The 14818-nt window shown below is 38.3% G+C and overlaps 1 protein-coding gene across 14 annotated transcripts in view; it reads right to left on the minus strand.

The window, feature by feature from the left end:
- LOC101148918 (limb region 1 protein homolog) overlaps window positions 1-14818 on the minus strand; it is a 155946-nt gene that overhangs the window by 93468 nt on the left and 47660 nt on the right. For all 14 annotated transcript variants that reach the window (XM_063706889.1, XM_063706902.1, XM_063706903.1 and 11 more), the window contains exons 3-5: window positions 6801-6927; window positions 6246-6314; window positions 5280-5344 (exon numbers count right to left, since the gene is read on the minus strand). In XM_063706889.1, coding sequence (XP_063562959.1) covers window positions 5280-5344; window positions 6246-6314; window positions 6801-6927 — 261 coding nt within the window. The remainder of the gene's footprint in view (window positions 1-5279; window positions 5345-6245; window positions 6315-6800; window positions 6928-14818) is intronic.

The raw sequence follows: 14818 nt of genomic DNA on the forward strand, positions 1-14818 counted from the left end.
GTGGTACGATAATCTCAGCTCACTGCGTCCTCTGCCTCCCGGGTTCAAGCGATCCTCCCACCTCAACCTCCCTAGTAGCTGGAACTACAGGCACGCACAACCATGCCCAGCTAATTTTTGTATTTTTAGTAGAGACGGGTTTCACCATGTTTACCAAGCTGGTCTTGAACTCCTGACCTCAGGTGATCCGCCTGCCTCAGCCTCCCAAAGTGCTGGGATTATAGAAGTGAGCCACTACACCCGCCCAGCCTACATGTACCAATTTTAAACAGCCAAAAAGCTAACTACGGTAAATAACTACAGTAAATATAGGCCCAAGCCAATATTTTAGAGATAGAAGGAACAGACACCCAGTCCAACATTTGTTTTCTCATTTACATTTACCTACATAATGTCTAAAACAAGAAATCCATAAACTACATCAGTAACATGCAATACTTTCCATTTATATCATCTTTATCTACTAAAAACACTCCATGAATATTAAAGATTGGTATTATCAAAATCATCCAATAGACCAAAATCTAGAGAAGTGGTATGTTTACATATAAACCAAGTCAAACAACAGTAGTTCAAAAGAAAAAACCATACTAATAATTTACCAATTGTATGGGATAACAATATCCCAGACAACTGCACTGTTAAAAATCCTAAAATTGATTTAATTCTAGTTTTGTTAACATAGCTATCCTTCTGAGAGGATCCTTATTATCTTCCTAGCTGTAGGGCAAATCTCAAAGAAGTCTAGAGCTGGTATCAGTGTTCCATATCCTCACATCCAAACTACTCACACTCAGCAAAAAAAATAAATTGTGAGGAGCTAATGGACAAAAAGATAGAAACCATATATACATCTCCTTTCAGACTTTAAAGTATTTTCAGAAAACAGATTTTCAAATCATGCAATCCCTGTCAGATGTCCAATTTATACAGCTGATGTGAAATTTATTTGAAGCAATCCAATAATTCCCAGCCTTTCAACAAATCTTTACGGTCCCCTATGACCTAGCACTGAACTCATCACTGGCACACATACCAACTCGATCCTTGAGAAGCCTGACTTGGAAGGTGAGAAAAAACAAATACTAAAATAATAATCAACAGTAATAAACAAATAAATACACAAACAAATAATGGCAAAGAATGACCATCCTATGAGGAAGAAAGGAACAGGAAGAAAAGGGGAAGGGATACCTAAACGGCCAGCCAGCAAGCCCTCTCCAAAGAGGGAACATTTAGGCTGAAATGAGTGGCAAGTGCTGGAATGTGAGCTACTCCCGAGGAAAAAGAGTGGTACACGGAGAGGATCTCCTGGATGCAGTGGGTTAGGGGAGAGGAATCCCAGAGAAAACCCACATGTCTGGGACCAGGTCCTTGGGGGCCTTGATCCAAAGTTCCTTTCCCATCAACACTTCTTTTCACTTTCTACTATCTGGATCAGAATTGACAGTTTTTACATAAGGTCTAACGCATACAAAAGGATTTTTATCTTTCTTATGCAAATTGTCCAAGAATTACTTATCACCACGGGTATGTCTTAGTGTGAATGAGTGACTGATGTAGTTTGGATATTTGTCCCTTCCGAACCTCATGTTGAAATCTGATCCCCAGTATTGGAGGTGGGACCCTGTAGGAAGTATTTGGGTCATGGCAGTGGATCTCTCATGAATAACCGATTTGGTGCTGTCCACACAGTAATAACTGAGTTCTTGCTCTATTTGTTCACATGACAGCAGGTTGTTTAAGAGTATGGACCTCTCTCTCGCCTGCTCCCTCTCTTGCCCTGTGACACAAATGCTCCTCGTTCGCCTCTCGCCATGACTGGAAGCTTCCTGAAGCACTAGCCAGAGGCAGGTCCCAGTGCCATGCTTCTTGTACAGCCTGCAGAACCATAAGCCAAATAAACCTCTTTTCTTTATAAATTACTCAGCCTCAGGTTTATACCAATGCATAATAGACTAATGCAGTGACAATGTAAATAACACACATATATTTGTGTTAAGTGCTTATGAGCACCATCCTCCTTGATTTCTACAACAATCCTACGAAAAACAGACTGTTCTCATCTCCATTTTATATTCCAAGAAACAGGGTTACCAAAGAAATGTTACGTGCCTTCAAACCCTATACTCAACTACTATGGGCTAATGGGGGCTTAAATATGGGTAAGACATAGTCCTTGACCTCAAACAGCTGATATTCTAGTGTAGCAGAAGAGAGCAGATGAATTTAAAAAATAATTAGAAGATTTGTTAAAAGTCATAACGGTGGCTTAAATAAAACATTACAAAAGTTCAAAGGAAGAAAAATTATTCCCAGATGGGGAGACAAAAGTTTCGACCAGTGTTTTTGATGGTAGTAGCATAGTAGCATCTTATCTGACAGCTTAAATTACCAAAAGAAAGGTATTTCAATTAGAGGAAACTGTAAGCAGAACACAGAAGTGGAGGGGTAAAGTCCACTCAGCAAACAAATCGGTTTTACAGCTCTGGAGCTTACAGCAAAATAGAATGGCAGACCAGCTTCTGGTATGAAACCAGCCTCTTGGGTTCACACTCTGCCCCCTCATAGATCTCTGATCTTGTACAAGCTACTTAATCTTCCTGAAATGACATTGGTTTAGCCATAAAATAAGAATACTACTATCTAACTTATAGGTTTGTCATCAGGATAAAATGAAATTATGTGTGTAAAATATAGTGTTTATTGCTAGCATATACAACACACTCAATTACTCAATAAATAATCTTTATTATTGAATGTTACCAACAAGAAAAGAAACAAACATACGACTTTGAGGATACTGTTAATGTTAGAAATGCAAAATGCTCGTTCCCTGGTGCTGCAAAGAAATAGCACTCGAACATAAATTTAATTTTCTCAGCAAGGCAATTTTTACCTCTATAGAAGGGTGCGACTGGCAAATGGAGTAATGGGGAGAGCACACCTGCACAGGGGAGGGGAAGGAGTACTTATTTCTGACACAGGGCCCTACTACTGTGTCGTTCCCCTATTGGCTATGGTTGGACCACACAGTCTAAGCTAATTCTGACTGGCTATTTTAAAGGGAGCAGGCATATGAGCCAGAGTGGCAGGGTGACTAGTCTAGCAGGAAGGACAGTTAGGAACAGGTAACTAAAGATGACTTAGGTCAGAGCAGGTGACCAGGGGTGACTCAGGTCAAAGAAGGTGACCAGGGGTGAGTCAGGATGGAGCAGGTGACCAGCGAACAGATGTGAAATACTGATTAGGACTGGTGGGAAAGTTGTTTACTGAAACTAGAGGCAAGGGGGCGAAGAGAGCCAGGAAGTTAAACTTTAAAATGGAGAATCGAAGAAGAAGAGAGCTGAACATACTGACATACTGATTCTTTGAGGAAAAACTTGGGGTTCACTATATTTAACATTAATAAGAGACAAGTTAAGGAGAAAAATTAGCTTGGGGAAGGGAGCTAAGTAAGTAGTTTCGTTTTATATACGTTGAGTTTTCAGCTCCATGGGGTATTCAATTATAGCACTTAAAATGTACTGGAATTTGTTTCCATTGTCTTTTCCTCATTAGAATTAGGGATTTAAAAGTGATGTGGAAATGGCAGAGATGGTTTAGGAGCAGAGCATTAATAGAACTATAGACCAATGATGGAACTTTAAACATTTGCCTATAGTTAGGGGTCAGGAAGCAGAAAAGGAGAAAGAAGACCAAACAAACAAACAAACAAACAAAACAAATGTAGGAAGAAACTAAATGAATTCAGTGTCCCAAAACCTCTTTACAAGGGAAAGGAATTTCAAGACTTGACAGCATGTGTGTGGTACACAAGTGTGTATACAACATTTACATACTTTTTGTAAAATGTATTTACGCATTTTTTTATAAATAAAAAATTAAACTTTATCTTTAAAATATAAAAATATTATGATTTTCAAAATTAAGCAAGCATTTACTAAAACTATAGCCCCTACAACACTTCCTCAGTATTTTCCCTAAATGAATCATGACAAGGAAGACAAACACATAACTATAACGATTTAATAAGTATTACTAGTGAGACAGAAACAAAAGGGAATATGAGAAATGCAAAGAAAAGACTTTAATTCTTTGTCCTTGAAGAAGCAAGGCAAGGTTCAAAGCTATGTAGACAGTGGAGCTGATATTTGAGCTAGGCCGTAGGAGGCTGCTAGGTAGCTGGAGCAGGTAAGAGGCCTTGAAGCGAAAGAGACAGTCCTGGGGACAGAATGCATAGAGCCTATTCAGAGCACAGCAAGTTCGCTCATGAGCTAGAGTGACAGTAAACACAGGGACAGCTAGAGGAAAACTGAGTGTGGACCAGGCTGTGAAAGGCTTTGTAACATGTAAGTAGTTTACTCTTGAGTTCATAGGCAGTGAGGATCCATGAAAATAAGTGACAAATTTCCAAGGGGCAGCTAAGAAATCGTTTTTATATAATTAAATATCTGACAAAATAGAGACCAAAGAAAGCGACAAATCATTAGAATTACAATCAACTGAAAATCATTTAAAAACTAATATATAGTGTTTCTAAGACGAAAGGTAAAGTATGCTTCAATTAATCGAGACACAATATGCAGACAAATTTTCAGAAATATAACCATTTTGTAAATTAAAGCATACATGTAAATTTTGAAACATAATAGAGGTACTTTTTGATATTAGGCAATGGACACCTAAAATACCTGTAAATATTTGTAAATTTTGTCCTAAAATTTGCTAGAGGAATTTTTACCTATGCACCTATAGTTAGTATTTTAAAAGCAAAACCAAATTTGGTTTCCAAAGACTGGAAATTTAACCAAAGTTTTATTAAACAAAAAACTTAATAGGCCGAGTGTGGTGGCTCACGCCTGTAATCCCAGCACTTTGGGAGGCCGAGGTGGGCGGATAACGAGGTCAGGAGATCGAGACCACCCTGGCTAACACAGTGAAACCCCGTCTCTACTAAAATACAAAAAAATTAGCTGGGCAAGGTGGCAGGCGCCTGTAGTCCCAGCTACTCGGGAGGCTGAGGCAGGAGAAAGGTGTGAACCCAGGGGGCGGAGCCTGCAGTGAGCCGAGATCGCACCACTGCACTCCAGCCTGGGCAACAGAGCAAGACTCTGTCTCAAAAAAAAAAAAAAAAACTTAATAAAACAACAATTTGAGTGATAAACATACAAAACATATTCTTCTTCTATTTCTAAATGCTAGCTCACAATATCAAAGACGATCAAATGTAAACACATTTATTTAATAAACAAAATGATTTATAATTAAATACTTACTGTTGGCTTCACTAGCAACTGACCCATCACTGTGAACATACGAGAAAGGCCAACTGGTGTACACACTGCAGAAATAAGATCACCAAAACACAGAAAGCGACATTATAGAGCTTGGAGAAAGAGATAAACAACTAGACCGTAAAAATAAGGGAAATTCAAGGATTATCATTTTAAGAACATTCTTCTCTCCGACTGAGATTGTCAGTGTTTTGTCAGAGGACTCTTCACCATCATCAATAAAGAAGCTAGAGGGGCCATGTGAGCAGGATAGGTGTAATCAGTTATGAAAGATATGTGACAACAAGAAAAGGCTTAGAATAATATTCAAGATTCTAGCAGTTGAATAATAATAAATACTTTTGCTTAAAATAAAGAAAAATTAGCAAAGAACAGGTTAAATTTCAAGTATTAATAGGACTGAGAAACAAACAAGAATATCTAAAGGTGACAACCATAGTCTTAAGTCCTTTAAACTACGTTTATCTTCTTATCCCTGAGATAGGCTGTGATGCTTCAAGTAAAACAAAACAAACTTTTAAAAAACCACAAACTTATCATACATAATTCTACCATTTCCATTTAAAAGTAGAATCTAGCATTATGACAGGTATGGGGGTGAGGCTATAGCATGTGTGTATGAGTGTGCATATGGTTTGTGTGTCAGTGTAAGTATGACTGTATGTGAGTGTGTGAAAGTGTGTGAGAGTGTGGTGTGTGTGTGTGTGTGTGTCTGTCCGTCTGTCTCACTCTACAACCCGGTAGAAGAAGCTTTCCTTAGAGAACAATAAAAGCATCTTATTATTTCAAAGTTTCCATTTATCAAAATTTATTTTGAATAAAAATAGTTAAGGCGAACTCAAAAAAATCTCCAAATAGTTAAGAAATCTCATCAGAAAACTTCCCTGAATTTTCCAGAATAAGGACAACTCTACTTTTCTCTTAATATCAAGTCTGAAAAATACTTACAGAAAAGTAACAAACATCCCATCAATGATATACAGGAATATAAACAGGGTAGATAGAACTCCCAGAGATCTATTAAAAAAAGTAAATATATTTTAATAAATCCAAAATACTGCACATTAAGATAGTCTATCTTACGATAAGATAGAGGCTGACTATACCTCATGTAAACATTGTAATTGCCTATTTTAGTTTATTAAGCCATATAATTTCTAAATTGTACAACAAAAAGATCTAAAATAGAAAACCAAGAAGTAACTCTTTAGCAAAACCTGTTTGGAGGGAGAAAAAATGTCTCCACGGAATTTGAAGAACAGAAACCAATTAATAACAACAACAACAAAAATCTGAAAAGCTGCTTACTTGTTCTTCACATATAAAATAAATAAAACTTCATTTTTAGATAAAGATATCTAAAGATTTCTTAATTCTGTAAATTAACATCAAACATCTTTGTTAACTACACAAAGATTTAAATGTTTTTAAAACTGAGTGTGTAATTATATCCCAAACTATAGTTTCCAGTAAGGAAACTGGTTAAAACAAGGAAATCCATACCATATAAAGATTCCATGCTTGCGGCATCGTTGTCAATGAGTGCTGAAGCTACCCACACTATCCCAAGAATGAGTAACGCAAGAAGAAGAAGCATGACCAAAGTCTCTAAAATGCGGGCTCGGATTCCCTGAAAAATAAGAGTAGAAATATAATTTTAGTATTTTACTTCATTTCATGAACAATAAGGTTTCTGCCTATATGAAAGCATAAAATAATCCCTTGGAAGGAGAGGAAATTTATATTTATTAACAGGAAAAAAACACTGGGTACTTATGCTTTACAATGTTTAGACTGACTTTTCAAAATTATGGAAAATATTATTAAGCTCGGATAAAACACAAAAAAAATTCTTCATAAAAAACATCTGCAGAGCCATTTTTAACAATTACTTTCCTAACACTTTCCACTAACAAAGCAGATTAATGAATTTCTATCCGTGATTCTAATCAAGGGAATAGAAGGCTAATTATGGCACAGAGCCAAACAGTTCAGTGAGCACTGAACTTGGTGCGCCGCAATGCTCTGAGCTGCTGGAGAGCGCCGGCTCTCTCTAGCATGGACTCTGGTGCTCCTCACAGCCTCCGGAGCCCTCTACTGTGCCACTGAAGAACTGTCCATTGTAATCCAGCATTATAAACTATAGAGATACTGCTTTTACCAGTTCTATATGATGCTTTTCCTCACATTATATAGAATTTTCATTAATCCATGAGACAAGAATATAATAATATAATCATTATGCACAACTTTGTTTTAAATGTAAAACAAATTCTGACTTCAGGACCAAACTAAAGGCCAGACTTTTAAAACTTAAAAACTGCAGGATAAGACAAAAAAAGAAACCGCTTTTACTCCCCAAAAAATCACCCAATGATTGAATCTGCACCTATAAGTTAAAGCATCATATTGATATTTTGTACTGCAATGCACTAACCTACAATTATCTAACACAACCAACAAAATTATAAATACATCCATATTTCTCAATAAATTATGTAATCTCATTCCACATTTAACATAAAAATGAGTTATAAAATTCCAAAACATACACTTATTTCAATTTTGTCCTAAGTATTACTTTCTAGTTTCTGAATTGCAGGAATAGGATGCATTAAAATCACGGCACCCCAGTTCTTCAAATTCAATAGAAAGGAAAGAAAACGTCCTAAAAGCATGGAGAAGTATACCTAGCCCTAAATGATAACCTCTGAGGCGAAGTGACTTTTTCTTACTAGTCCTTCAACAATATTGCAGACTTACCACAAGGCTGCATTTGGCAAGTTTAAAACACTTCCTCAAATCTGAGAGTCAGCTCACCTTAAGTGTTCATAGCACGGGAAGCCAGTGAACCAGAATGAATTAGGCTTGTATTTTAACACATGAGATCTCATAGTAAGTAGCTATTAATCACAGGAGATGAAATGTGAATAGTCACAAAACACACTACTACTTTACTGAAGAGTCCTTTGAACTTCCACTTCACAACTTTCAAACTATTTAAGATGCTGATATGGTTTGCCTGTGTCCCCACCCAAATCTCATCTTGAATTGTAATTCCCATAATCCCCATGTGTCGTGGGAAGGACCCAGTGGGAGGTAATTGAATCATAGGGGTGGTTTCCCCCATGCTGCTCTCATGATATTGAGTGAGTTCTCATGAGATCTGATGGTTTTATAAGCATCTGGCATGTCCCCGGCTGGCACTCATTCTCTCTCCTGCCACCCTGTGAAGAGGTGCCTTCTGCCATGATTGTAAGTTTCCTGAGGCACCCCCAGCCATGTGGAACTGAGAGTGAATTAAACCTCTTTTCTTTATAAATTACCCAGTCTCAGGTATTTCTTCATAGCAGTGTGAGACAGAAAACAGACTAATACAGATACCAAAACATAATCTACCACCTTTAACAATGACTTCTCTCTTCCTTTCTTCCTCCTCCCCTCCTTTTCTCTTTCTAAAATCCTTTTTATTACACATTAAATATTTTATGGAAAGTCTATCAATAAACAGACAAAAGGAGAAAAAATTATATCTTGCACGTTTATGCAGATTTGTTCTAGCATTTGTGTTACACTCTCTCAATCCTGTCTTTCCCTGCCTCCAACCAGCCCCTAAGAAATATATGAACTAAAGAGTAGGGCTCCCAAAACAAATAACACATGCATTATACCTGTAATATACATGAGCTAAACAGTGTTAATAGTGTCTGAAGTGTTACAATATATGAACTACACAGTGCCAACTCCTTGGAACCATTTAAAATCCACTGTCCAAAAGAAGTTGTAATTGTAATGTTAAATAATTATAACACTGTAACAATAGTTTTTAGGATGATAATCAGTGTTGGGAAATCAATCACCATAAAATTTAGACTTCCTCTGATATTCTGGTAAGAACTATTTCTTAGTAATTAAACTTGTTTTCTTCAGGTATGTGCCTGTGTGCTGGGAAACAATGCTCCACGGCGCTCTCACATTTCTGTGCATCTCACAAGCAGAGGCAGGGACAGACCTGATTTGGAACTGTCTTCTTAAGATTGTACAGCAGATGGCCTTGGGATTTAGAGATAGTGTATCTCAAGCAAAGGACGGTTTGTTTACTGTCTGGTAGCACAATGTTCACCTCCAAGCAAAGGTTAGACAGGGTTGCTTGCAGCCCGATATAAATATGGTGGGTTCCCCAGCTGTGATACAGGCCCACTGTGGGGCTTGGGTTCAAGGGGAACTGGCACCAAAAGGAAGCTTGTGCACTCGGTTATGTGCTGTGCATAACCAAGTCCTTTGTCTCTGACCCAGACATCTCAGGTTTACAGCTAGCATCCATGAAACTCGGAGACTAACTTGTTAGTTTGCAAGCAGAATAAAATCTCAGACTTTTCACAGTTCTTGACGGTTTTTGGCGACAAGGATAGGGGACTAATAGATGGCTTTCTGGAAAAGAAAGAGGAGGGGCCCATGCAGATTGGCTTAAGGGATATGAGAAGACTCCTGGGATCTATTAATAGCAGTGAGTGTGCTCACCCAAGCGGTGGGCAAGCAGGAGGAGCAGGGACCCCAAGCAGTCCTAGCTGCTGGTGACAGTCTGCAGGCTGAGGTAAGTAGTGAGGCTGAGCCCACTGCTGGCTAGGTTGTCACTCCCTCTCCTCTGAGCGGAAGCATGAAGGAATGTCATCATGATGGTGTTAACTGTGAGCCATGCAACACCAGGTAAAAGGTCCTGTGGGTACAGCTGCTATTTCAAGGAGTCCCAAAGCTGAATAAACAGTGTCAGGAATGAGGCTGTAGACCTATGCCTAAACTGATGTCATTACAAATTTGGTTGAGCCATGAGTAGCCACTAGCCACTCAAAATGAAAGGCGCCTTGCTTAACGGTGTGGGCCAGTCGCTTTTGCCATGCTCATTCAACTGTCCTCCCCCAACTCTGACCTCAGATGCTTAGGAAAAAAGATGATGGGGTAAAGTGGGGGTCTCCCTGTCCTTCAGGGGTGTAAAAGCCGTACAGACCCCCCTGAGCATGCAGGGGAACTTTAGGAAGCAGACGGACTCAAACTCACGGCTCTGCTGAGTACAGAAGCCCACGTCACCATCCTACCTGGTCCTTCACAAAGGACTGTGAAGTGACTGCATGGAATTGTTGGTGAACAATGACAAATTTTTTCCAAATAAAGAGAAATATAAATAACGATATGTATAGTTATAAACTAAAATGCAATGCCAAAAAATATTTTTGAAAGAGAAGTCATTTAATCATTTTTTATTATCTTATACATTAAGAAGTGACATTCAGATGAGAAAAAAAGAGTTAAAGAAAAAATTTCATTTTAAATAGGGGTCATTTAAAACGATAATATTTCACTTTTTACTGACAGCAGAGAAATTAAAGTTAAATAATGCTACTAAAAACTTAAGGTTACCACTAATCTTACTAGTATCAAAATAATAAAACTAGTAACAGTAATAGTAACTAGTATCAAAAGTAATATTACTAAGATACTAGAAAACAACAAAAATGTAATAGTTAATATAGTAAAAAACAGAAAACCAAGTTTAGCAAAATATTAACATAACAAAATATATAAAATACGAAAACAGGAAATGATAAAAACCAAATATATCTACTATAACTATATATGCAAATTAGGTCAAAAAACACAATTAACTGTCTAAGACCTATCAAAACGAAAGTGATACTAAAAAAAAGTGAAAATGATTAAAAATTATTGTTTAATTTTTTAAAAATGTACAGGAGTTTGGTTTAAATATAGAAGAATGCAAAACAAAAAACATTAAATGGGATAAAGTAGGACATTTCATATTGAAGAAATTTACTATCCACTATATTATTATGTTCTATTTCTTTAGATTAACTGGTGAGTACACAGCGCTTCATTGTTATTATTCTTTATACAATATTTAAATAAACAGATAACCAGGCTGGGCACAGTGGCTCACACCTGTAATCCCAGCACTTTAGGAGGCCAAGGGGGATGGATCCCTTGAGGTCAGGAGTTCAAGACCAGCATGGTGAAAGCCCGTATCTACTAAAAACACAAAGATTAGCTGTAATCCCAGCTACTTGGGAGGCTGAGGCAGGAGAATCGCTTGAACCTGGGAGGCGGAGGTTGCGTTGCAGTGAGCCAAGACTGCACCACTACACTCCAGCCTGGGCAACAGAGTGACTCGGTCTCAAAAAAAACAAAAAAGTAAATAAATAAATAAAACAGAAAACCTTTATTCATTATATCTAGCATGTTTATGCAAATTTGATAAGAAATTCATTTAGAATTTTAAAAATAAAAAATTCCTAAGTATGCCTCCATTGTGATGGGCTGCCACTACTCAGTGAATACCATCAGCTTCTGATGCAGCCAAAGGTCAGAGAGCTCAGCCTCGACATTAGGAGGGCTCAGGGGATTGAGGGCCTAACTGGGTGGTTTGGCTTCAGCAGTGGATTAGGAAATAGGGTTTCCCCCAGGAGGTATCTGCCACTTTTTCACATGAAACCTTGATGCCAGGTAGCGCCAGGCAGGTTGAGCTCTAGGAGAGACCATTTTTATTTGGCTAGGAGGCCTGTTAAGCCTCTTCCATTTTACTGGACATGGAATCTAAATTGTTCCACCCCAGAAGAGGGATGACAGGCTAGAGAGTCACATGGCCCCACAGGTTGGGCAATCCATTTCAACAAGAGTTGAGCAGCAGATTCACAGCTGTCCTTTCTCAGGAGTCCACTCGGAGGCAGTGGCAGGCAGGAGAGGCACCTGCTATTTTAGGAAATGGCCTCCTGGAGTACTTATGAGCTATTAAGTCTCTTACAAAAGCTGAGATATTAGCTTCTCCTCCTGGGGCCCTATACTGTTTATATTGGGCCAAAGGGAAGGCACAGTCCCTGAGGCCAAGCTTGCATAGTATGATCATGTAAAACACGAATACCAATTTAATATAGAGTCAGCAGTGCAAGCTACACCACAGATGGAATAAGCCCAAAGACCCTACTCAAAAAGTCACCTGATGCCAGGCTCAGTAGCTCACACCTGTAATCCCAGTGCTTCAGGAAGCTGAGGCACCACTCATTTCAGGACTGAGACTCCTTGACTCAGCAGCCACACCCATAATGCCCTCTGACTGGAGCTGGGGGCTTACTGCCCTGGTGTCATACCAACATTCCTTCCTCTTACAACAGGAGAGGAATGAACGACAGCCAAAGCACCATTCAGACTCATTACAGGTAGGAGTAATGTAATTACCAAGGGCCCTTCCTCTCACCACTGAGTTGAGCACATCCATCACCAGATCTGAAGGTCTTTTCATATCACTAAACCTGGAATACAAGGTCCTTGTTCTTCCTCTGCACCATCCAATCTCCTTGCCAAAACTGTCAGGTCTGGGGTCTGGTTCTATCCTTACAAGTTAATAAGTTAGCCTGTCGCTGTTACATGGATGCTGGCAGGAGACACAAGACTCCTGGATCAGAAGCAAAGGATTTTATTACTCTGGTACAGCAAGAGGCATGAGTGCCAGCATGTCATTTCCCCTGCTCCCAAGTCTTATGGATGGATGTTGCATACGTGACAGATCTGTGCAGCAGCTAAAGAACAGTGAGCGTGGGGAATCCACTGTTTTCATAGCACATGGTAATAAGCCAGGCTGCTCTGTGGCCCAGAGGGAGCCATCACTTCATCCCTCAAGTTTGCTCAGAAGAAACACAACCCTAACAAATGGCCCAGGTAAAGAGCAGTCAAGACCTCACAGTCTTGGCACACCCAGAAAGAAAACGCAGGAATGCTTAGGGCCCATCCAGACGGCCTCTCCTGACACACCACTCTATCAGTCTGTGACTGCCCAAGAATGAAAAAATATTAACAATGATACACAGAATCTGAAAAATAATAATAAGGTTGATTTAATAAGCCTAAAGTAATCCCTTATAGGGAATATACCTCTATTTCAATCACTAAAGGAAAATTTACAAAAATGAATTTGAAATTAAACTACAAAAAGTATGTCTATCTTTTTTTTTAAGATGAGCTCTCACTATGTTTCCCACGCTGGTCTCTAACTCCTAGGCTCAAGTGATCCTCCCATCTCAGCCCCCTGAGTAGCTGGGATTACAAGTGCGCACCACCCTGCCCAACAAAATATATCAAGTTCTAAACCGCATCAGAACTACTGCATTAACAACAGAGAATAAGTCAAAATATATGAATGCAAAAAATTAACAACAAAGCTTAAATTAAAATACGCTAATGCAATCATAGGCCAACTAAAAAGTAACGAAACAAGAATACTTTAGAAAAACATAAAGTGTAGAAAATCTGTATTCAGATGCTCAAATAAATGAGTTTTATTATGAAAGAAAAAATAAAAATGAAGCACTCAACTCAAGAATTTGTAAAAGGAACAACAAAATAAATCCTAGCAAACCACAATACAGGAAGAAATAGGCCAGGCACGATGGCTCATGCTTGTAATCCTAGTACTTTTAAAGGGGGAGGCAGGAGGATCATTTGAGCCCAGAAGTTCAAGACCAGCCTGGGCAACATAGCAAGACCTTATCTCTAACAAAAATTTTAAAATGAGATGGGCATGGCAGCACACACCTGTAGTCCCAGCTACTTGGGAGGCTGAAGTGGGAAGATCATTTGAGCCCAGGAGTTTGAGGTTACAGTGAGCTATGATCGCGCTAGTGCACTCTAACCTGGGCAACAGAGTGAAATCCTGTCTCAGAAACAAATAAATAAAACAAAATACAACAGGAAATTAAAATAAATATAATAAAAAAGAGCAAAAAAGTATGAAAAAATAAATCAAAGAATTCAGAATTCAAAAGAATTCTGATAAATGTCTGGCTAGAAAAATCAAGAAAATAAAGTAGCAAAAACACATTAGAAATAAGAAAAAAATGTAATCAAGACATAAGATTTTAAAAAGAATACCAAGTATAACTGTCAATAAATGGGAAAACAAACCACTTGAGGAACTAGAAAAACAAGAGCAAACCAGCCCCAAAGCTACCGGAAGACAAGAAATAACCAAAATCAGAGCTGATCTGAATGAAATAGAGACACGAAAAACCATATGAAAGATCAATGAAACCACGAGTTGATTCTTTGAAAGAAAAAATAAGGTAGATAAACTGCTAGCTAGACTAATAAAGATAAAAAGAAGATCCAAATAATCACAATCAGAAATGACAAAGAGGGCATTACCACTGACCCCACAGAAATACAAAAAACCATCAGGGACTACTATGAACACTTTCATGCATACAAACTAGAAAACTTACAAGAAATGGATAAACATACAAACATTCCGGGAAACCTACAACCTCCCGAGACTGAACCAGGAAGAAATTCAAACCCTGAACAGATGAATAATGAGTTCTGAAACTGAGTCTGTAATAAAAAGCCAACTGACTAGAAAACGCTCAGGATCAGACAAATTCATGACCGAATCCTATCAAATATTTAAAGAACAGCTGGTACCATTCCTACTGAAACTATTCCAAAAATTTAAAAATAAA

The sequence above is a fragment of the Gorilla gorilla genome, chromosome 1 (assembly GCF_029281585.2).
Source record: "Gorilla gorilla gorilla isolate KB3781 chromosome 1, NHGRI_mGorGor1-v2.1_pri, whole genome shotgun sequence".
Classification (NCBI taxonomy): domain Eukaryota; kingdom Metazoa; phylum Chordata; class Mammalia; order Primates; family Hominidae; genus Gorilla; species Gorilla gorilla.